The sequence below is a fragment of the Corapipo altera genome, unplaced genomic scaffold (assembly GCF_003945725.1).
Source record: "Corapipo altera isolate COAL_440 unplaced genomic scaffold, ASM394572v1 24, whole genome shotgun sequence".
Classification (NCBI taxonomy): domain Eukaryota; kingdom Metazoa; phylum Chordata; class Aves; order Passeriformes; family Pipridae; genus Corapipo; species Corapipo altera.
In genome coordinates this window covers 3,730,836-3,756,354 of record NW_020884903.1, presented here as the reverse complement: position 1 = coordinate 3,756,354, position 25,519 = coordinate 3,730,836, and the positions used below count along the sequence as shown (strand labels likewise).

General features: G+C 40.8%; 1 protein-coding gene across 1 annotated transcript in view; it reads right to left on the bottom strand.

Annotated features, from left to right (window-relative positions):
• The window catches only part of GNAL (G protein subunit alpha L), a 188,678-nt gene extending 186,145 nt beyond the window's left edge, over window positions 1–2,533 (bottom strand). The window contains exon 1 of the mRNA XM_027650997.1: window positions 1,860–2,533. Coding sequence (XP_027506798.1) covers window positions 1,860–2,319 — 460 coding nt within the window. The 5' untranslated portion in view covers window positions 2,320–2,533. The remainder of the gene's footprint in view (window positions 1–1,859) is intronic.
• Window positions 2,534–25,519: the final 22,986 nt, after the last annotated feature.

The window sequence follows — 25,519 nt, the reverse complement described above, 5'->3', positions numbered from 1 at the left end:
CAAACATTTATATCAGGCCCTGATCTGCCAGGGCTGAAAAAATAATCTAACATTTCCTCCCAGAGATATGGAGATCAAGAGAATCTTTTTTAATTATGATACAGATTTAACACAAAATTCAACACAGACAGTCTCAAGAGTGTTGAGTTTCTTTCAGGGTGCCAAGGGTCACACATGGTTTATTTTTCAAATGGCATTGTTTCTGAACAGGTGTTTATTGTTCTGGTTTACTATGACAACCACTCATGTTATAGAATACACATAATATCCATTTGTTAGGATCCCTTTGTTTAAGCAATTACAATGCTCTCTAGAGGAAGGCCACCAACCAGTATCTCTGCCTTCTTGAACCCATACTTGTCACAACACATTTTCAGATGTTACAGGAGGAAAAAACATTAAAATTATTAATATTCCATTTAAAAAGGCATATTTTTAAGAGTTAATTACTGTAACAGTTCAAGAATCAGAAGAGACATTTTACAAATAATATTAGTAATTCCATGGAGAACTACATCTTCTTCCTCTTCCCTTTTACTGGCTGTACTAGTATCCTACAGTACTAGCACATTTTTGGAAGTGGAGCACTACAGTTCTGGTGAACATTGTTTATACCTTTTATGTGCTGCTGTATTCATATTTTCTCCTCCCCTTACCCACCAACAGGAATGAGGGAGTCCAGTAACATGAAAACAGAGCTTCATAAAGAAAGATGTAAAGACTACCCCAAATCTGGAATGCACATAGATAAGCACCAAAACTTTGTACCACGCAACTTTACAAAAAACACGCAAAGCAAGCTAATGCAAAAGCAAATCAGTATTTTCATGCTGACAGAAAACAGAGGTTTATGACCACAGCTAAGAGGCCAAATAAGCCCTCTGCTCAGACCATTAAAAAAAAAAAAAAAGCCCTGCAGTATGACTGTTCTGTTTCCTGCAGGAAATGAGATGCTTGTATTAGATACCCCTGTGGTTTTCATACTGTAAATGTATCAGCTGGTACAAATCCTCTGGAGAGGACTATTAACTAATGCTTAGAAAGAGCAGTGGCAATAACAGACCACACGTAGCACCTCAGAGAAGAGGGGACAAAAGCTGACAAATCATCCTTAAAAAAAAAAAAAATCTGAGAGCCAACAGCTGAAGAACACATCTTGTAGTTGAGGTGATGCCTGAGGAATGTACATACCTACACCCGCTTATTTCCCTTTATTCCGCTCGCTGATTCTTTAAATAAGGAGCCTATTGCTCATCAGCACTCCTCTCATTTAGGAGCCTCAAGCCCACTGTACCGCTCCTCACCAAACCATCCCTGGTCACACGCAGCAGAGTAGGACCATCCACAGGCTACACACATCTTGTGCAGGGCCATTTTTCCTCCTTTCTACTGTGTTTTTTTTTTTCTCTGGGTCAATGTTTCTGAGCGAACTTCCCGCCCCAGAGGCGATGGGAGCAGCCCCCGGCCCGGGCAGGGCTCCTGTCCCCGGGCAGACCCCGCCGCTCCCTCTCCCGCATCGCTCCCGCCCGCCGGCCTGGGTGGAGCCGCTCGCCCTCGCAGGACAAGCGCCGATCGTGTTCTCCATTGCAAAACCACTGCCAGAGCCAGAAGGGAGGAGGAGAGACGAGGGGGAGGAGGAAAGGAAAAGAAGGTGTAAACCTGTCTAAAGAGAAAGCCCGGGGACGGCCACGGCCGGGGGGCGGGAGGGCAGGGCCGGGCCGGGGAGAGGGCAGCGGGGAGACAAAGGAGGGATGGAGGGTGCCCAAAGAAAATAGGGGAAGCCGCGGAGGGGGCGCTGCCGGGGAGCCCCGCGGGGCACCTGCCCGCCCCGGCACACCCCCGCATACACACACACGTACCGAGCAGCAGCAGGCGGTGCGTCTGCTTGTACTCCCGCTTCTGCTCCTTGAGCGCCCGGTCGATGCTCTTGCTGACTTTCCTCGCCTCCTTCTCCGCCTCCCGCTCCTCCAGGCGCAGCTTCTCCCAGGTCCTCTGCAGCGCCGGCGGCTGGTGCAGCGCCTGCTGCCGCGCCGCCTTTCCCCCGCCGCCCAGGCCGGGGCCGCCGGCCTTGGGCAGCGCCGGCTGCCGCTCAGGGGCCGCCCCGTTGCCGCCGCCGTTCTGCAGCAGCAGCGGCGGCCCGTCCGCCTCCCCGCCAGGCTTACCGCCGGGCCGGAGCGGGACGCCGAGAGGCTGCGGCTGCGGGGTGGCGTGAGGCTCCGCCGGCACTTCGGGCTCCGAGGCGGCGCCGGCGCTGGAGATGGAGCCGCCGCCGCCGGCGTCGCCGAAGAGCCGCGGGCGCAGGCTGTAGCAGAGCCCCATGGCTCGGTGCCGCCGCCGGGGACAGGCTGTATCGCGGCGGCGCTGGCCTCAGCGCTTCCCGCCGGCCGGGCAGGCGGCGGGCGGGGAAGGGGCGCCGCGGAGCCCCTCACGGCCCCGCTGGGCCATCTTGCATCTTCCTCCCGGGCGGCGGCGGCTCCTCGGCGCCGATCACCTGACACCGACCGAGCTGCCACCGCCGGGTCCACGTTACCGTAAATACCCCAGCGCCAGCCCACCGCGCAGCAACGCCGGGGGAAGGGCGGGGGCGCCCGCGCCCACACACAGGCGCACACACGCTCGCAGCCCCCTCCCCGTCCGCCCCTCCGCCCCCCTCCCCGCCACCTCGCCTCGGGGGTCGAGGGTCTCCCAAACCTCCCGCTCCGCGCCCTGGCTGGGAGACCCTCGCCCCCTCGCTGCCTACACCAGCCGCCCTCCTTGTTTCCTCCTTCCCTCCTTGTTTCCTTCCTTCTGGAAGGGCCGCCGTGCCTCCTGTGTGAGCCCCGGGAGGTGCACGCACACCTCCCCGAGGTTAAGCCCCTGACAGACAGACATCCTCTCCCCCGGCATCCCTGGGGGATAAGCCGAGGCGGAGGTCTCTCGCGGAGAGGGACCCGCGCGGTGACAGCGGCCCCGAAGAGGCCGAGGCAGCCCCCGCCAGCCTCGGCATCCTCGCAGCTACAACGCGACTTCCAGCCCCTGAGCACACACACGCGGCTCTGCGCCCACGCGCTGACTAAGGATGCCGTGGGAGGAAGGCTTTGGGTGCGACGGTAGGAGAAAATAATAGGCAATGTTGGGGTTTGCTCGCTGTCTCAGTCAGTGTTGGCGGCAGTAGTACTCCAGCGGCGTGCTGCTGTGGGCTCTGGAAGGAAGGCTGGTGCTTGAAGTCAGATGGTTCCAGGGCATTGGCAGCCCTTCTCACGAGAAGTCCTGGACAAATTCGGGTTACTTGGAACGTGTCTCAAATAGGCTCTCCTTCTGCTTCATCCATCTCTTATGTTCTTCATAAGCTCAGCAGTCCTTTTTCAGCAGCATGTGGCTGCTGGATGAAACAGTGTCTCTGAATCTTAAAGCAAAGGTCAGGTCGTGTGTTCACTCTTATGAGTGACGTGTACCTTAACATAATTTAGTCTCCTACTTCAGTAGCATCGACCACATTCAGGGACCTCTTTATTCATTGGATTCTGTAATGACCTGTCTTCTTAGGTCATTGGTTTTATCTTCTATTTTTTCCAGTGACCAATATTGTATTAATAGATGCCACTATTTATATACTGCTGTATGATGAAATGGAAGGAGGTATAATTCCTGTACTTCTTTACAATTAACAAATCAGAGCAAATTTGGCATGGTTTTTAGTTTTTGGATATGGGAAACAGAATTGGTTTTGTGACAGATCTGTTTGTGTCATGGTTTAGCAAATGTCCTGTAAAATATGTACTTACTAAGCAGTGAGTTGTGTGTTAACATTTACTGGGAAAAAAACCCAAACATCACCCTACCTAGGCATAAAATAAATAATAAACCTTTTAACTGAAAGCATCAACTGTCTGTGATTACACCACAAAAAGGAAATATATAAAGAAAATACTAGCAGGATCCAGCATACTGTAGATGTTCACTTATACTCTTCAAAATGCTTTCCAGATTGGACAGATGGACAGATGCTTTAGCTCCAAGAAGACCACCCCACAGCTGTTGCTTCTATTGTATGTTTTCATACATGACTCTATAGTGTACTTGTTGCGATCTTCTTGCAAAACATGTAAGCGGTTACATTACAGCAGAGGATGTTTCACCACTATTGCAGCGCTGCTGTGCCTTCACTGGAAGCCTTTATGGACCACAGGAATATACTATCTTCTAGGCTGCGATTGAAAGATTTCAACTTTCAGCTGAAAACAGAGCGGGAATTGGGATCAGAAGAATCTGAATGTTCAGTGTGGACTGAATAGCCAGGATCCTGGCATTAGTGGCTGTATAGTTTCCAATGTAATTGGATCACATAAGAGAATTCGCTACTCATCCAACAATACAATAAAACCATGGAAAAAACCCCCCAACCCAAAGTAGTGGTGAAAGTCAGGGATTTAATGCCCAAATGTCAATGCACGTACCTAGTTTGTTGAAGCTGATCCATAGAACTCAACGCATACAACAACATTTGCAGAATCATGAACTGCTTTTCAAATAGTGGAAGAAATGCCATAATCTGTCCAAATGAGTTCAGATTAGGTAAAATTTATTCTACTAAAGTGCTCCTGAGCATGTACGGTGTATGCTCAGTGAGTAAGAGGGAAGGTGAGTGATATATTCAGGGTTAGAGAAGAGACCTGGCAGAATATGCTCTGTAAAATCGCATGCTTTATAAATAATTTTGAAATAGCAGCCAGTGTATTAACAACTATGGATAGGTAGCATCCTTGAACTGACAAACACTGATATAGATGCTCTACCTTATCAAATGTCAAATAAAGTATGTTCATTGAAAGATCCTTCGGTGAGCTACAAAAGTAAATTGGATCTTTAGGGAGAAGTATTCCATGATTTTTTTCTTCGGACTTCTCATAAGTAGCCTGTCTTCTCTCTTTCCCCAGAAGAACAGTAATCATCACTACTTCTGGATTACCATGGACTGAGATTTTCAAGAATTTCAAGCGAGAAAGTCAGTATGATGCAGTTTTCTGATCTGAATACTCTTTAGAGAATCTTTCATGGAGAATATTCAGCATTTTCTAGGGTTAGTCATCCAAACCAGAACTTAATGACTGGCTTTGTTTTTCAGTAATACTTATTAGCTATGATTCTCATTGTGGTAACTGAAATTAGAACCATAAAATCATAGAACAGCTCAGGACTGTTCTGTGGGGAAGGGATCCTTAAAAGTTCCTCTTGTCCAACCTTTTATGGGAAAGGTAGCCTATCACCTTGTTTAGCCATATCCTGAAAACCTCCAGTGCTGGGGACATTGTTTTAGTGAATGATTGCTCTGTCTTTAAAAAAATTATTTCTTACATTGAAATGAAATGTGTCCTGGTGCAACTTGCACTCATTGTCTCTTGTCTTCTCCATATGGCTCCATGTGGTGCTCCTCTTTTCTCTTTGTGACTGCCCTTTAAATACAATAATACTGTGATGATGTTCCTCTTGAGCATTCTCTTCTCCAGGGAGAAGGTCCTTCCTGAGCCTTCTCCAGGGAGAAGAGACCTAAGTTCTTTGATCTCCTCACAGGGTGGGTTCTCCAGCCCTTGGACCATCTCTGTGGCCCTCTCTTGGACCCTCTTGAGGGTCCAATTGTGGGAACAGCTAATGAATATTTAGATCTGAACTTGAAGTAAAACACTTTAAACAGCTTTTTGTTTCTTGCTTTCAATACATAGTTCTACCTAAGAAATAAATAACTAGATGTGGTATCCAGTCATATCTGGTAGCAGCAGGGTAGGTCCATGAGATGACTCTAATTACTCCTAGGAGTAATACAAGTCTAGAAAATAAATCTATAAATATTATTCCTATGAAGAAGTGTCTTCCCTGTTTCTTAAAAAGGAGTGGAAATTATGGATTTACTGAACACTCATATGAAAATGTTTTGTGTTCTTTTCACACTTTTATAATAATTTTGATTTGATAATATTTACCTATACTATGTAGCTTTTTGGGATTTATACAATGTTCCAAGTTCTAACCAAGAAATAAGTTTTTGATCAAACTCAAACAAATGTAGTAAATGCAGTTGCCTTGAAAATGTAACTGTGTGGGACTTAAAGAGACTCAGTTAAATGAATCTGTAAGAATTGTGACATGGCAAGGATCCTAAAGACAAGGAAAAGCTTTTCTGGGGCTGGATATTCGTTCCTTTTCTTGCTCTAATTAGTCACTGTATCAGTCAATGAGTTTATTCTGACTACAGTTTTGCCATATTGTTTTTCTGTATCTTGGTCAGTATAATGCTATGAGGTCAGAACCTATGAACCCAGAACCTGCAGTGAGATATTTTTTCTAAATTATTTTGATATATTTTCCTCAAGATTTTTCAGGAACTCAGTGATGATTAAAGAGGAAAACTATGCAATAGAATAAAAAAAAAAAAGCAGAAAAACATGCTGTGACAAGTACTAGATGTTTGAAAAACTCCTGTCGAGGTTAATTTTCCTCATGGATAAAGGGTCTAGGATTTATCCAGGGATTTATCAGATGATGAACATCTCTTTTCTTCTTTGATAGGCACTTGTCGAAAGCCTACTTGCTTCTTGTGGGACAAATACTATTATTCTTGTTCTTAAGATTTACAGTAAACACTAGTATGCCTGTGCTGCCCTACTGTATCATTGCAAGTATATGGGAAGAAGAAAATACTGCTCTTTGATACATGCTTTGCTCTCTAAAGGCTGGAATCTATGTTGCTGATAGAAAATTTACCAGTAAGGACAGCTACAATAACAAATCTTTATGCGAAATATACAGAGATTAGATAAGTCTCCTGACCTCCTACAAATCTCAAGTCATCCAAAGACAGAAGACCACTCAAAAGACAGAAAACTGTCTATTTTCCCCTGCTCTTCTTTACAGGACACTGCAGGATTTATAACTCGTCCCTCCTACACACAGAGACACAGATACAAACTCTCCCCATCCCCCCTCACTCTGTTTTCACAGAACTCCAACCTTCACCACAAATTTTATATGCCACTTTTACCGGCTGCTTGAAGATTTTTAAAGTGGAAAAACAAGCCTTATAGTGGGAATTCAGCTACAAAAGTAATAACTGTACAGCAACAGTTATTCAAACCTAATTTTATCAAATCATCTCTCACTCATCACCATGGTATTTTTTTGCAGCTTCTCATATCTGAGCATGATAGCAGTAAAACCATCTACCATTTCTTTTTTGGAGAGCTTCTTTCATGTAAATACTGTTAAAAAAATAGCAGCCCTTAGAGTAGTCTCCTTAAAGTATCCTGATGAAAAAAAGGATATAGGTTTATTAAAAGTGGGGCCATTAGTGCCACTTTGTATTAAAGTTGCCTTGTACCTCCCATTATTAGACAGTATTTGTCTTCGCTTAAAACTGTACAAAAATGGGATTTGGTCTAGAGTTCAGCATCTGTGGAAAGAAACCTGTCTCAACATGAATGTTTTTGTTTGGTTTAACTTCCAAAATAAATCAGCCATTTTCACAAAAAGTTTAATGAGAAACATACTGTTGCCATGTAAAACCATCTTACTGACTTTCAGAAGGACTAATAGATTATCTTTCTTGCATCAGTCATGGTAGCTCTTTTTGCTTTAAGAGAAGTGATTACCAGTATATAGAAGACATTTTAAGCAATGTCGGAATAGAGAAGCTTAAGGGAATTTACTAGAAGTACCAAAATAAGATAAAGTAGGTCAGCTTGCTTGAAAACTAGGTTCTGAGCAAGTGAAGTACGAAAACAGTTAGAATGAGATTTAAAATGCAAATTGTGGGATAAGGTAATTTTCTGTGGTACTGTATTAAACAGGGAAGGGCAGAAGCAAAACAAACCAAAGTGAAGTTTTTGTATGCTTAGCAGTACTGTCAGATAACCTAATGCACTGTTGTCAGAGGAATAACTGTTGATTTCTCTGTAGCATTGAGCTTGTTGCTACCTCTAAAGCAATGAGGGCCCTAATGATCTCTCTCAAATATCTTTGTAAAGATTTCTTTAAAAAGTCTGCTGACCTGTGGCATTGAATCAGGGGCTTGTAATATTTTTTTGTGTCATGAATATGGTTTTTACTCTGAGAAAAACTGTTTGAATCTGAACAAATGGTAGCACTTTTAAAACTGTGACTTGAACAATCTGAAACACAGAGCAGAAAGCCATCACGGATTTCTTCTGCAATGAGGAACAGTCCTACTTGTTACAGACCTGATCTAGGCGGAGGGAAAGGACACGGCTTCAGGAACATTTCTATTAAAAGATTCTGATCCTATTTTGTGTGTGAATAATGTATGTACCTATCGCGTACCGCATTTCTTTTAAGTCAGGGAAGCATGCTTTATCTGTGCAACCTCAATTCATTTCCATATAAATATTCATCATGATGCAGTCTTCAACTTCACACAAACAACTTCTCCAGACTGAGCTGTTTGTTTTGGGGACTCTCTGCTCTTGATATGAGCAGCCAGCAGATCTGTAAAAGAAGTCTGAGGTATAGGGATTTCTGGAACCTTCTGGATAACTGGAAAAAATATTTTATTTTAGAAGATCTTTTTAGACTACTACTTCAATGCAAAAACTAAATTAAGGCGAGAGAACAAAAAACAGATGAGCTGGTGCATAAACATAGATCATCATACAAACTTTACCTTTCATTTTAATGTTAGGCAAATTATTCTTTCCATTTCAACTGAGAATCAACCTAAAAATATACTGAATAATAGAATAATAGAAAAGTCTTGTTTGGAAAGGAACTCTGGGTATCGTAGTTCAAATATGAATTTTGGAGGCTAATAAAAAGAGATAACAACAATATAAACAGGAATTGACAAAAAAATTTGGTTCATAAAGTAATTATTTTCTGCAATGCTTTTTTTTTTTTTGCTTTTTTTTTTTTGGTGAAAATTGGCAGAATTGTTAAAATCAGAATACCCAATCCAAAAATTAAATTAGGCTACATCAGCATTGACAGTTCCTTCCAAGACTAGCCACTTAACAGGACTGAAATATATTATACTAGGGAAACCAGTGAAAATAGGAAATAATTAATCAATGCTTATTGTAGAAATCAAAGAGAAAATGGAGGAAGAAATATTAAATGTAGTGCAGCCTTTATAAAAGTATGCAAACATGATGTTTGTCTTAGGTTAAAAATGTTGAAGTAGTTCTAACAGAAGATAAATGTTCTTGTATTTTTATGGGTAGCAAAATTAATTGTTATTTTTTTTTACTGAGAAATCCACTCAGTGGTGGAAACCCCAGAGCAATTTTTATAATTGTTATAATAATTTTTTAGTCCTTTGTTTTCTAGATTCCTAGTACTAATTTAATTTAATTGGCCTGTGCATCAACAGAGAAGAAACTTTCCCATTCCTTTCTTCTCCCATCTTACTCTCATTCATTTTTTGATTCGTTGTCAAGGAAATAAATTGGGAACCTGAATTCTCAGCAGCCTTCCTACACTTCTCAGGATTGGCCCAGCAAAGAAGTTTGAATACCTCAAAAAATATGGCGTCTTCTACATTTCTCATTGCTGGGGAGAGACTGTCCCTTTTAAGCAGCTTTATGAAAACCTTGAAATCTATACTGATACGAGGTTTTCTCTCCTTAGAGAATGTAAACAGAGAGGATCATGTGCTTTTCTCATCTTCTGCTTTTCTCTGCTTTTCTCTGCTTTTCTCTGCTTTTTAGCCTTCATTCTCTTCTTTGAATAGAAATACCAGGCAGCTTTCAAGAATACAAAGTTTAAAGTCAAAGTACTACTAAAAATAGGCTGTAACTAGTCCTACTGTCTCGTTAATCCTCTGCGCATGCCTAGTTGTTCCTCAGGACAACATGCATTCCCCTGCATTGCTTAGTTTCAGGTGACATTGGCATTAGATTTCTACGATTTCTCATGAAGGAAAAGTTTCCAGCCTTACAGAAGATCTCCCACAAATGAAATCCTGCGAGTTGTTGGTAGCTCCTTGACAGCAAGCTAGAATGAAGCCTTTCATCTCTCTAGTTCTTATTTTAAAGAGGTTCTACCCAGGTGATATAATAGAAAGATTTGGTCATTTTTTGCTAAAGATTTTCATTAAATCTTCATGCTTATTATTAAATACTTCTGTGACACAACGGTGCTGCAGAGTCTCTGAATACCACAGTTTCTCTTACATAGATGCCTGCTTATGGCAAAAATTTATTAACACAAACTTATGTGGCCGTTAGGTAATATTTATTTTTTATGTGGTAGTAGCAGAGATGAAGATGTGAAACGATGCAGAGAACCTTATGCTTAAGAATATACAAAAGGACTTCATATTTAGAAAAGAGAAGAAAATTACGGAAAACCCAATTTCACGTAAGCAGTTTTGGAGGAGCATTTGAAATATCATCAATATGTAATTTAAAAAAACCCCACATATTTCTACTCTTAACAATGGCCTGTATACTTTAGTTTCGCTATGCTTTAGCTGACAGTGTCACTAATCTCTATCTGATTTCACTTAAGGTATGTTAAAAAGCAGTGCTGTGACAAACAGAGCTTCCTGGTTGTATAGCAATGGGCTTCCACTTTCTGGATATTAGTTTTCCTCCAGTGGCCGTTATGAGCAACTTCAGGTCCAACATGAGATTTAACTAGGCAGTAGTTAGTTTGGGTCTTACAGTAGGATCTTGAAAAAAATTATACCATTTTTCATGCCTAAATGACCTTAATGAAGGCTTTACTATTGTGCAAATGTAGAATTCAGTCATTCTTCTCTAAAAGGGACATGTTTTTGTACTTAATGTAGAGTGCATAGCTTTCAGCACTTTCAACTGTTCTCTAGTCCTAGATTATGCAGGTCATGAGGTTATTAACACCCTGAAACCAGGGTGTACAGGCAGGAAAAGACTGGTAAAAAGTGTTGTACTAGCATGGGCAGGAGTCACTGTTCTATTTCTTGCATTGTAGCTACAGACCTTTTCTCTTCTATAATAGTGGTGAGTAGCAAGGTCACCACTGGAAAGTGTCTTAGACATTTTTAATTGTGAACGCTATAGCCAGAAAACACTATAGCTCAAAACTCTGGGAGGTTCATCAGGCTATGGTTAGTTTCCTCTGATAATGCTTAATAACTTCCTGTGATGTTAGTGAGGGAATCACATGTATCAGTTTCAAGCAGATTATGTTCCCTCTGTCTAATTTCTTTATTATTAATTAATATTAATAATAAATTTTATTTTTTTCTTGGTAGCAAGGTCAAATCAGGCTGTTAGAAGCAAAATTAGGGAGCAAAGCATCCACCATTCTACTGAACTTCTACCTAGACTATGTAGGCAGAGATGAGTCCTAGGGCTTTTCTACCATTCCTGCCTCTAGGATATGTTCCGAAGCTGCCCAGCTGCTTGAACAGATAGCATGCATGGCCCGGGCCTGTTCGACATTTTCTGATGGCTATGCTTGGGCATGAGGGCAAGATCTGAAGTTCAGACAAGTTTGTAACTATTTCTAGTGCCTTCAGTGCCCATGCAGGGGTGAGAGATCCTGGGACAGGGTTTCATACTTGTGGTTGTGGCAGATGCACACACACCCCACATTCACTCCCAGCCGATACATGGTGGACCTCAGCCTTTCGTGCCCATATTTTCTCCCCTTATGGCACCACACCATGGCTGTGGCATGCACAACATGACCTCCACCACCTCACCGTGTTCCTGCCCAGTGGCAGGAACAAAGGCAGGACCTCTTGATGAACAGACTGGGTCCCCAGCCAATGAGAAGCCTTGGTCCAGAGAAGTTTCTGGACCATTGCCATGTGTGACCACGAGCCCTGATCCAACCAGGTTGTAGAATCGTAGAATCATTAAGGTTGGAAAAGACCTTCTTTTTAGGAAGAAATTCTTTACAGAGAGGGTTATCAGGCATTGGAACGGCCTACCCAGGGAGGTGGTAGATTCACCATCCCTGGAGGTTTTTAAAAAGAGATTGGACGTGGCCCTTAGTGCCATGATATAGGAATTGTAGTTGGATCAGGGGTTGGACTTGATGATCTTGGAGGTCTTTTCCAACCCAATCTATTCTATGATTCTATGATTCTATGACCTCCAAAATCATTGAGTCCAGCCATTAACCCAACACTGCTGTGTTCACCACTAAACCAGGACCCCAAATGCCACATGTACACATTTTTTGAACACTTCCAGGGTTGGTGACTCAACAACTTGCTTGGGCAGCCTATTCCAATGCCTCACCACCCTCTTGGTGAAGAAATTTTTCCTAATATCCAATTGAAACCTCCCCTGGTGCAATTTGAGCCCATTTCCTCTTGTTCTGTCACTTGTTACATGGGAGGAGAGACCTGGCCCCCACCTTGCTACATCCTCTTTTCAGGTAGCTGTGGAAAATACTAAGGTCTCCCCTAAGCCTCCTTTTCCCCATATTAAACAATCCCAACTCCCTTAGCTTTTCCTCTTAAGACTTGTGCTCTAGACCACCAGATTCATAGCCCTTCTTTAGAGATGCAAATGGCCAGAAATGGCCTGGGTGTGGTTTTCCTTGGAGCAGTGGTTCTGTGAGGGGAAGCCCTCCCCTTGGGATGATACAAAGGACATTTCCCAGTACTGAGTGCCCTCACCCCCACCCCTCTTCCTGAGTGACCATTTTACTGCTGGACACCCTTGAGGGATTCTTTGACCCTTTGGGTGAAGTGAATTGATCTTCTGTTTACCCCTGAGTGAGAGGCCTCCCCTGTGTGTGTGAGTGAGTGCATGTGCACTTTGAGTCATCTTTCTTGTCTGTGACAATATCCCTAATTGGTACACCAAACCTGTAACTTGTTAAATGTCAGTGGAGCATCATTATAATTACTGCTCTTGTTTGTTAGTTTTGGCCACTGGTTTTGGTTGCAAATTAAAGTTCATCTGTGTTTGTTGTCTTTGTGAAGTTGTTTTTGTGTACCTCTGTGACAGTGATAGACTTCTTTTTGCAGCTGAAGACACTTTGCACTTGCCAATCACCATAGTCAACCATTTTGATTAGAATTATGTCTGCTGCTTTTGGAACTGGAAACTACAGAGTTCAAGAGTTTTAAGAATGCTGATGTGGGATAAGGACTCTAATCCACTTTCTCTCCTGTCTTCTCGGAAAAACAGATGGTCATAGAATCCAGAGGAGGTACTCAGAGCATTTTTGCCTTCTTTCCCCATCATTTTAGGGGTCTGGTGATGCCTGTGGGAACAGAGCAGCTGATACTGTTTCTGTAAGATATAAGAAGCTCAGATCTAGAAGAGAGACTCAGTAGCATAGGAAAACTCTGTTTTTCCTGCTCTTTTATGAAAGACAGCCTTACTCTTTTCCCACTTCTTATACAATACAGTTTCTCAGGGCTTTGTTAAATTATCCCTTTACTTGATCCTGCAAAGAGATGTGCCTTTCAAGAAACTGAGATATATGCAAGTTATCAGTACAGAGAAGTGACTACTGCTCAATTGGATTTTGGATACTGAATGAAGGAGACTATCAAAGTCTTTGGCTCCAAAGACAGAAGAAAAGGAAAGAAAATAGTATGTGGAGAACAAAAGTGCTCTGGAAGGTTGTGTGGGTAGAGTGGTTTGGAAGGCTGAAAAGGATACGAAGGCTTTGAAAGTCATTAATCTAGTGTTGGCTATGTAGGTCTCAAGACTAAAGTTCCGTCACTTACCATAAACTTGCAGTGCTTTCATACGTACATTGGATATGTTTCCATAGTGAGAATTAGGAGAGAGCTCAAAATCAAAACTTTAAAAAATCCTACGTTTTCATTTGTGGTGGGCTATTATAAATCTTGCTAGATATATTTGAATCCTGATTGTAAGTCAGAATCTTCCATTACACTATTTCATATGTGATTTTTTGTTGAAAAACCCCTCAAACAACAAGCAAACTCTCTAAAATTGCATCATCCTAACTGGCAGCAAACAACTTTCTATACTGTTCTTGGCAATTTCTTCTATCAAATAAGGCCAACTTGGAGAAAAGCCTTTGTAGAATGAAGGAGGTAGGACTGTATGTGTGCATTTTTCTACAGTGGGGTGGTGACTAAGTACAGCCCAGTGCCAGCCAGTGCAAGCAGTGAATGGCAAGGAAAGTAATTTTTTTAGAAGGATGCTCTGTTTCTACTTGAAATCTCTAGACAGACCTTACTGTTAGTTGGAGATTAGCCTTTGTTTGAGGAAATGAATTCCTTTACTTCTAAACTACCAAGCTATCCTTGTCTTTCTCTCTTATTTCTTTTGATGAATAAAAAATTACATTATAGAGTAAAAGTGATGTCTGTGAGGTAATTTTCAAAAACATCTACAGTATGTCTCTTCATGTTCACACTTTCCTGTCACTTTGATCACATATCTTATGCAGCATGCTGCACAACATAAATCCACAGTCTTTTCCAGAAATATGCCCATGTACACCATATAAAGTTGATGTCATATTGCACTTTTTAATTGTACTAGTTAAAATTTTGTCTGTTTAGATGGCTTAATGGACTGCTTAATTTTTCAGCACACACCTCTTCTTGACAAGTGCATTTACAAGGTAACTATTGGGATAACAGAAGATTCTGCACCAGATGTTTCCGAAACATCCTTGAGATATAAGTAAAGCAAAATGGTTTCTTTGAATCTATCACAATATCCCTAAAATAAGGGGGAAGAGGTCAGTTCATCTAGAATCCACTGTCACTCGGAAGTGACTGCTTATTGTCAGAAGTCTGATATATGTTAATCCTATTCATATGTCTGTGTAAAGTAGCGTTATTGTCCTGTGTCCTTTCAAACATGTTTATATGAAATGCATCAAGTAGTTTATGAAGGGAGTTCATAATATTTCTCAAGTTCAAGACTAAAAGCACCATACCACTTGAAAACTTAGTTTTTTGTACTATATTTGCCAGTGCAATAATAATATGAAATGCCTGTTTGGTAAATGTCACTCTTAAACAAGACCAAGGGAACTTTAACATCTCCAGAGTAGGAGTTGTATTGGTGGGTCAGGTTAAATGTAATAAGGAGGAAGCTGAACCTTAGTAACTGAGGAAGGTGTGATCTGGACCATAAAATAAAGAAGGGGCATTTGGTGCTGACTTTCCTTTCATGAAGACTAGCTCATGGTGTTGAAAGTACATGAGAAGTAATGTCCGATAGCCAGGCAAAACCAGCCAATGCTAGCTGAACTTGCAGGAGAAGAGAAAGCTGTCAGCGATAGCCAGATGTGCAAAGGTTACCCAAAACCCATCATCCATATCTCCTTACACACAGTATGTTATCTTTTGGATGGAGCCTCTGATAAACAAAACTCAACCATCAACAACTACCAAGGCAGAGGACACAAGACAGTTTCTTCTTCTGTTCTCCTTGCAGATAAGTTGTTGTAGGGGACAAGGCTGCCATAAGAAGCTATAAAATGTATATCCTTGTTCCCCTGTCAGCAAGATGACTCTGATCACTGCTGGGGACCAAACCTTTTCTCTAGATGTTCATTGCGCAACTGTGTTGTAGGTGTGAGTGTCCACAGCCTCTGAGGTGCCAAATTCTGCTGGAATGATTAGAAATCTCTGCTTTGGAGCAGAGCCATAACACCAATGGGATTGCTTTTAGCTGTTCCTGTACTCAAATAAGACACAGGAAACACGCTCTATGTTCTCTGGACTGTCTTTGATCAGCTTCAGGGAAAATAATTATAGCTTGTAATTTATGCAAAGCATCTGGGGACAATTTCAACTAACAGTGGAAAACCGACTAGGCAAACATGTCATTTTGTATAAAACATACTTGTGGTAAAAATATCTGTGTACGTACCTTTGGACGCTAGAAGGATTTTGGGCCCAAATTATTTCTGTTTGGCACACAACAAAACGAAAAGGGGAATAGTGCTCTCTTTTGCCTTTTTTTGTGGTCTGTGTCAACTTAGCTCAGCTATTTAGACATTCTCAGGACACAGGACCATAACATCTACAATGACATCAAAGAATGAACAGTTTTTACATAAGTAACTTAAAAACCCTAAAACATAAAAAACCAATTATTTTAATCGAGAGGTAATATTAATATTGATTTCATTAAACTTATTAATAATATCACTATACATTATAATATATAACATGATGCAATAGAATTATTAATTATGGCTATCATTAGTAATAACATTTAATATATTAGTATTTATCGACTGAAATAATATAGATTTAAATATTATAAAACTCCAAATACTTAGTCTAGCTGGATGCCACATTTTTGTTATTGTTTTTGTTATGGTGTGCAAGGAGCAACCATTAATCTGGGATTTGACCTCTTCATATGCAAGCAAATGTGCAAGGACAAGGCATGCCAACATACACTGCAAAAGGAAGCAGAGTAAGATAGCTGCAGGTTTTCAAACCTTGTATATGCTGAAAGCTGGTGTTGGAAAAAGTGTTTATTTTTATTTTAGAGAGGAAATAAAGAAAAAAAAATGACTCCCTGTTGCGCTTTGGCACTTTGCCTGTCTCAGCTTTGATGGAGCGGCAAGCACCCTGCAGTCTTCCTGGAGCAGCAGCAGGGGTCCGAAGTCGGGGGTACCATCCTACAGGGAAAAGAGCTGCTGGAGTTCTGCTGAGGCTTGTTTTAGTCATAGAATCATAGAACAGAATCAACCAGGTTGGAAAAGACCTACGAGATCATCAAGTCCAACCCTTGATCCAACACTGCTGTGATTACTAGACCATTGCACTAGGTGCCACATCCAGTCTCATCTTAAAATCCTCCAGGGACGGTGAATACACCATCAGCTCCCTGGCAGCCCATTTCAATGTCTGATTACTCTCTCTGTAACAAAAATTTCTTCCTAATATCCAACCTTAACTTCCCCTGGCAGAGCATATTGTGCCCTCTTGTCCTGCTGCTGGTTGCCCAGGAGAAGAGACTGACGCCCACCTGGTTACAACCTCCTTTCAAGTACTTGTAGAGAGTGATGAGGTCTCCCCTGAGCCTCTTCTCCAAGCTAAACAACCCCTGCTCCCTTCAGCTGCTTCTCATGGGACTTGTGCTCAGGTCCCTTCACCAGCCTTTTTGCTCTTCTCTGGACCTGCTCCAGCACCTCAATATCCTTCCTGAACTGAGGGGCTCAGAACTGGACACAGTACTCCAGGTGTGGCCTAACTAGTGCCAAGTATTTCTGCTGGCCACACTGTTCCTGATACAGGTCAGGATGCCATTGGCCTTCTTAGCCACCTGAGAACACTGCTGGATCATGTTCAGTCCAGGTCTTTGTCAATCCAAACTCCCAGGTCTCTTTCTGCCTGGCTGCTCTCCAGCCACTCTGTCCCCAGCTTGTAGCGCTGCATGGGGTTGTTGTGACCAAAGTGCAGGACCCGGCACTTGGCCTTGTTGAACCTCAACAAGGTCTTGCTGTCTCCCTATCCCATCCAGAATGGGAGTTTTGTGTCAGATCGGAAAAAAAAGCCATTTTGGGAGGTGCTGTTTGGACACCCCACATGGCTGTCTGTGAGGCCTGGGCTCTGCTCCAGAAGTCACACAGGTGATGCAGTACTGTTTGGGACATTTTTCTATACTAGCTTTCTTCCAGCTTTGCTTATTTCATCTTTATTGTCAGCTTACTGGTGCAGGTCTGTCCATCTCAGCTCTTGAGGTGCATCACTTAGTGTTGTCTGAGGGCAAAACCTAGGGATCGTATCATAACATAATATGCCATATCATAGCATCTTACCTTAATAATCACTCTGTTACTGCAGTGAAAGAACAGGGTTAAGTGTGCACGTCATTACCCCTGTTGCTTCTTAATTGACTGAAAGAATCAATTTCCATTTTCCACATGCATTTCTTTTTTACAACTCATTGACTACATCATGCTCAGCATTTTAATCTGTTTCTCTTTTAAAATGATGTTTTTTACTTGGTGCTTGTAGCTTCAGTGATATGGTTATTTACAAGGAACGTAACTGATACTCTGAACTAACCCCAGGTCTAAGAATAGAATGTTCAAATTTACAAAACATTGTGCTTTGTTAACTTAGTGCTCTACACTGCGTTCAGGTAGGGTACATTCATCTTCAGTATATTGCCCTTCTGATAAGGTGTTCTAAAAAATAGCAATCATGCTGAAGCAACCTATATGAGTGAGATCCAGGAAAGAAATGTTCAGCCCAGCTTACTACAGAACCTACTAGATACATGTTCAAAATTTAGAATCCACATTTAAAATTAGGTGATTAGCTGGGGTTTTTTTGTTATGAATTACCCAGTTTAGCTTGAATTCCATGCTCACATAAATCCAATGTCACTTTCGTGATTACAGCCTTCTGCACGTACTAGTTGCAAGGCTTTCAGACTTTCTTGGTAATGTCCAGACTTAAAAGTGGTCTTTGACTTGAGTTCCTACATATACCTTTAGAGACTTCAGCAATACCATGGAGGATCTAAGCAGCAAAAGAGGAGATACTAAGCAGGAAAAATATTGGTGGAGTGGACTGGCAACTGTTATCATTAAAGAACAAGTGGGCAGAAGTAATTGTTTAGATATATTGTGTCCAGCGGTATGACTCAGGCAGCAGGATTCAACTATACTCCCAGATAAAAGTTATTGTGTACTTATTCACTGGATCAACTTTATCCATCCAACTTGTCTATATTAATATGCCGGGAATGTTACATGTCTTTGAGGGTGACCAAATATAGACAAGGAAAAAGAAAGAAAATATCAGTACATCTGTGTGAAAGCAATTCAATCATTCATTTCCCTCCATGGATTTAGGAAAAATATTTGCTCTTGGACTCTGGGTGAGTTACTAGATTTTTTTAGTTATGAAAGTGACCACAGATCAACTTTACATCATCTTTGAATGCATAGCAGAATGCCCTAGTTTTTAGATGTGTTATAAACACTCAGATTTCTCCTATGTAATATAAAATGGTACTTAATTCTGTGTCTGTGTTTGGGCTAATACTCCAAGTGCAAAACATTTTCATCCTCATTTTTCTATTTATGCAAATGAAAAGATATCAGTAATTGGACCAACTGAAATTATCTGAGATACAGAAGATTTAAAACAATTGAGAATTGCAGAAGACTACTGTTGCTAGCTAAATTAAAATCCACAGAAGCAGCATGATCATGCTTTATTAAGAATAACCCAACAACATTGGATTGATGACTACATCAGCTTCTTCTTAGAAGAAAGACAATGACTTTTTATGGTTCACTGAATTTTCACCATTTTAACTTGCCTTAGCAGCCTAGTTAATCCAAATGAACCTTATGTTTTTTTGGTTTTCATTTCAAGTGTTAAAAGAGATAAGGTCCCTTTCTTTGGAAGTTCGTGGGCAGGTTTCCTGGCATCTTTAGAAAGAAATTTGAAACAAGTGGTCTGGAAAGTTGATATTTAATAGCTATTTTTATTAATAATAGCACCATCTCCCCTTTTTTTTTATTATGAAATATTCATAGACTTTTTTTGTGGAATGATACTTGCTATTGGGGACGTTGAGCCCAGCACTTTGAGCTTGAGTGGGTTTTGAACCCACTTTTTATGTGGTAAACTAAAACAGGCATGAAATCAAGATTCTCTTTCAAATAGTACCATAGCTTTAGCTATTATTGTCCACTATTAAAATATTATTTCCAAAATATCCAGCCCTTTTTCAACTGTGAAATCTCAAAAAGTTTTATGAGTATTTTGATTTTCTCTTTCATATAACATCTTTGCGGATTCCCACTGTTTTTTCTCCATCTTTACATAGATCATTTGGTAGTGGATCTTAGAGACATAGAAAAGTGTAGAGGGAGAAACCATTTTCTGTGTAATTGGTCTCTGTATTTGATCTGGAAAGAGAATAAATGTTTTTGAGAAGGAAATTTTGTTTTAAAAATTCTGAATTGAAAAGTCAAAGAACACGAAAAAATACTAAAAAATAACTACTGCAAGTATTATTTTAACAATGGAATAAGGCAAAAAGGTGGTCGTTCACCTTACTGTGTAGGTAAGCCCAACCGCCTGCAAACTTTTGGAGAGTTACATGTCTTGGCTCCATTATAGCAGAAGGGGGCAATGTCGGCCTTAGAAAGAGAATTTTTCTCTTACCCTCAGTCTAACTAAATGCCATACCTAAGGCTAGAAGTAACACCGATTTCATAAAGAGCAAAGAGCTGCTTTGTCATAGAGCTGCTTCACAGGAGGGCTGACTTTTCATCAATTTACTTAACTAAAGTTGTGAGTCTACCAGATGGTATATAATGATTTTTTCATCCTGATTTCAGCCCAGGGAATGTCATAGCTTTCATAAACTTCATAATTACATTAGAAATATGCAGTGATTTCCAAACTTTATAGCAGCTATTGGGTCACACTTTTTACTCATTTTCATTTATATTTTCCGTTTCAATCCGGAATTCAATGAGGTATAAATCTCTCTTCCATGAATTTCTAGCATTCCTGCTAAGAAATAAAAAAAAAAAAAGTCTTGATTATTTTTTCTTTTTCTTTCACACTGTTATGCATGTATAGCAGACATTTGGATCAACTCACTACAACCATTTAATATAAAACCCCTGTGTTTGACTGTATGAAAAAGCTGCCATGCTGGTTCTCAAAAAACATTGTTTCATCAATTCAACATAATGTTACCAAGGTGGTAGAAAATAGCTAATTTGACATATTCATACATACTTTCAGAAAACAGAGAGAGATGAATTGTCATTGTTGTATCATTGGGAATATTCAGTACTGTTTTCAAAAACAATTATTTGTTTTTCTTAAAGTTGCATTGATTGAATGTCGTATTTATTAAATGATTTGAAACCCTCATAGTCCCTCAGCCAGTTTTTCAGCTGCCTTCTCTGTGCCACTGAGACCAGAGCCAAGAAAAGGAAGCGAAGGAGAAGTACTTGTGCCTTCCTCTAACTCTTGTCACTAGCCGAAAATAAAAGCTGCTAGGAAACTATTCTCTTAAAAGAGATGATACAAAAGATCAGAGAGACAGTGCATGAGTGTGAGGAAAGCAAACAGAACTAATTCCAAGAGAAACTCTCTGTGGTGTGTAAAGAGGGTGAAGGAGGCTGCCACTTCATCTGCAGAGGAAAGGAATGCCAGGGAGGAGGGAGCACAGAGGAGTCAGCATTAGGAGGGGCTGATAGGGAGGCAAGAAAAAGGAAAGAAAGAAGCAGAGTCAGAGGAAATGAAGACTGAGGGGTTTTTTATTGTTAAACTGCAATGTTGTCAGCGGAATCTGGATTTTCTTTCAAGGAATATGCAGTTGGGATCCTCATGTGGAATAATATTATGAGGAAAGGGAATGAACCATCTGTGATTTTTGTCATTTACTGTGAGCAGAAAACCTGAATGTTAGCCTAATATGATTTGAAGCTTCTGTTTTATGACATCACTATAAAAAGAACCCAGATTATACCAAGGTGAAGACAAATCACCACGAGGCATGGCGCTGGGAAGGTGATTCTTCTGCATTTAGGAGGCAGCTTTCCTTCCTTTGAGCCTGCCATAGCTCTGCACTGAGCAGCATGCAGCTGTGGGAGGTGCTGTGTGTGTCGGAAGATGTGTTAAAACCCAAGGTCTCACAACCTTCTCAGAATTCCAGGACTCTTTTCATGGCACTGGGTGTTAACTCTGTAAACTGGCCAAATGCGTATATGAGTAATTATACCCTGCCTTAGAGGTAGTTCGAATTGGAAAATATTTTTCTGTTTTGTTTTGTTAAATGGTGGTTTCTAAAACAGCCTTGTAAAAAATTGTTGTAGAAAATACGTTCTAGCTCAGTTCCATCCACATTTCAGTAATGGGTAAATGACCAGTCTCAGCTATCTTTTATACTATTACTTTTTTGATTGAAAAGAATTAAAATACTTTGGATGAAACTGTGTTTAATTCTAGTTTTCCTTATTCTCCTCAAATGTGTAATATCAAAAATTCCTAAGCTATAGTTTAGGAATTGTACAGAATTGATCAAAATCAAAATTAGAAAATGCAGTTAACATTAAAAATGCATTCAAATGTATAATATGCAAGAAAACTGGGAATAAGTCAATATATGTTATAAAACTACTGTATCACAACACATAATGGAATCCAGGGGAATTTTTGTTTAAGCAGAGTCTTCAGGACTCGATCTCTTTTTATTTTTTTACCAGCACTGTCAAGGTACCTTGCACCCTTCATACAAAAATTACATCCTTGTCTGCTGGAGCTAAAACAATTTCATTTTAACATGACTGCTATTATGTCTCAAGATATGCCTGAAATAAGTTACAGTAATTTCTGGAAACAAAATAACACCTACACCATAAGCCTCTCAGGGTTTTCCAGATTTAAAACAATTTCCAAATTGTGTCCACATGTTCTTTGAACGGAGATAACGCATAAAAAAGATGTGTGTAATAGAATAAGCTTAAGTCTGCAGTATCTTTTGATGGTGTTTTTAAGACTGAGGACAAGGCTTATAACAAACTAATCTGCAGGCGAACTGCACTGCTTATCTGTTGGGGTATCTTTTAGCAAGATATCTAGTTCACTTGGGGGAAAAGCCTCCAGCACATCTGCACGCTGCTTGGGCCAGATTACTTGCAGTTTGGATGGGCTCTGCCTTTCCATGCTTGGTGAGATGTTTTCTTGCATGGATTTGTGCTGGTGTCTGACAGCGCTGGAAGATGGATGTTAGGCAGACAAACAGTCCAACACCATTTCTTGAAAGGCTATGGTGTTGTCTTCAGGAAAGGAAAATCAGCAATCTGAACCAGGCTGGTTACAGGGCAAATAAGAACTTGGAAGCAAGGTTTTGGAAATGCTGCTTTTTAGGTCCCTGCTGGCAGCTACCAAAGCAAGTACAGCACAGATGTTGACTGTGAAGTTATAGTGCAGCTTTCACAAGAACTAGGATTTTTGCCCACACTTTGAAGATTTTTCTTACTGTGCCATAGAAGCCTCTTGGGAAGTAATGTGATGAATCCTGCTTTCTATTTCCACTCGTCAATGGAAGCTCAGAAGGTATTGTCAAGTCTAGAGTTTCACATGTCGCAGCTTCTGGGAATTTAGTCATAGTGGTTTTTGTAATTTTCCCCAAAAATGACTAGACCACTTCTTCAGACCCTTAAACTTGAGCTTTTAGAAGATAGGTGAGCCTCACTCACTAAAAAAATCACTTTATGTTGCCCTTTAAAAATGTAATTTTAGCCATTGTATGGTCTACACCTGTGTCTATCTGCTAATGAACTCCTGAACTACATTTTGGCAATATGTACATGTTCTCTTCTAAAAGGCTTGGCTTCCTTGACTGAAAGTAATTAGTAAAATAGAGTAAAACTGAAATTTTGCATTTAAAAACTATTATTTTTCCATGGGACAAAATTGTATTGTGGCCTTAATGCTCAATGAAGAACAAAAAGAAGACAGACGTACAAATAAAAAGAATTTTAAGAAATGAGTTGCAATATGAAGTCTAAATAATTGGCGTAATTTTTCAGAAACATGTGACTAAAAAATATATTTTCTAAATTTAGGCCATTAGTTTGCGTATTTAATTTTAGGCATTCTCTCTAGCAGGAAGATTTCAAATTGATATTCAGGTCTCCTGTGCTAAGCAGTCAGGAAACGATCTTTTATTATGCTCCAGTGCACAAGTGGCAACTAATTTGAGCCTTCAGTTGATGGTCAGTATGGTCTCCCTAATCTTAGGGAGTCCCTAAAACTCATCATATAACTTCTGATAGCTGTCATGCTGTAACAAAAAGAAGTAGGTTTAGAGTTGATAGGTGCTATAACAGAGAGAAAAATACATTAGCAGGTATGAGGGATGACATATTTGGGGGTGGGAGAGTGTATTAGGTTTGCAATTGGTTTAGCCAAGGCATGTTTTGGACAGCAGCCCCAGTTTTGGAGGCAGCAGTCCTCCCTGACAAGTGGAGGAGAGTGGGGTAGTCTTCTCACTGTCACCTGAGCAGCAGTCCCAGGCACACCAGCCCCTGTGAACCATGGGCAGGAGCCACACAGGGCAGGATGAGTAGGCCTGGCATCTCTGCTCTCATTTGAAACTGCACAGATGCCAGGGAAGTAACTGCTGTTTGCAGCTTCGTTCCTAAGCATAGATAGTGTACGCTTATGGACTTCAAAATCTTGTAAGCCTTGTGTTTTTCTCGCTTCTGTAACTTCATCTGTGTAACACACTGAGATTGTGAGTTTTTATGAAAAACAAAGGCCCTTCATTTGAGAAGCACTAATGAGGCCTTAACTCTTTTTTACCCTCTGTCAATATATTGTGCTATGCTTAGGAGAAGGTGCAGTATCACCTAAAGCTTTCCCCCCTTTCCCAGCACATTTGCCAAGTGAAATTTTGTGGACAACAGTGTCACAAGCATGGGTTAAATGTCTAAGAAATAAGCTTTATATTATGACTTTTTAGCTCATTGTATTTGCACAGCACAAGTGGCCTGCAGACATGTGGTAAATCTGATCCTCCAGCGACATGTTAGACATGTAGAGCTCGTGCTCAGACAGTGGGAGTGCAGTAAGTCCAGTGCTTCCAAGAGAGTGCATGGTGTGCAGCTATGTTGTAACTCTGAGGCATCCTGAACAAATTGCATTTTATGGAGTTCTGCACTATAACCCCAGGCATGCCAGAAGGTGTGGTAACAGGCAGGAGTTAACTGGGCTTACCTACTAATCTGCTTAGGCTATGACATGTAAGGAAAACATTAAAAACCCCCTAGACAGAATTCACAAGGTTCCATCAAGGAAAATAATCCAAGAAAATCTCCTGGAGACTACACTAAGAATCGTCACGGATCTCTGAGTACTTTCTGCTTCATGCTCAAAATATTTTGCAATTAGCAAAACCTAAGATAAATATGCTGATTAAAAGAAATGCATCCTAGTGACTTGTTTTGGAATAAGAAAACAAAAAGAACATGAATTTCCTTATCATGTACTGTGCTTTGGAAAGAGCTTGGCTCTAACTTTTGCTTATAGGTGTAGGGCATGAGGTGGAATAGGACATAAGTCTACTTAGCAAATGGCTGAAATATTGCATTTATGCATAAGTATGTGTTAATGAGGATGTAAAATAACCTCGAAAATTGCAATATAAAACAGGAGCAGAGGATATACAGAAGATCTTACTTTTATTTCTGATGGATTTGTACCTCTAATATTGCTTGAATTCTAAATCTCTGCAAAGCCCATCAGGTTTGCGTGTACTTTGTTCTAAGTTTCTTCCCAGCAGCTGAGTGAAGGAAGAAGGTCCTTTGCTTCAAATTCCATTTTAAGATTTATTTTTTCCATCAGCACTCCTTATCTGTTTCTGCAGTTCCTTCCTCAGCTGCAGCTGTCTTGAAATAAGCTTTGAATTAACTCAGAGTTTGAAAAGTACAAAGGGAAGCCCTTTGTTTGCTACCAGGGCATGTGTGAATCAAGATGCTGATGGTCTTTTATGCAGAGACTCAAAAGGCAGATTTTGGACTTGACTCCCTCTTTCTTTGCCACTAACTGATATGTCACATGTAAAATGTACAGATTGTGATG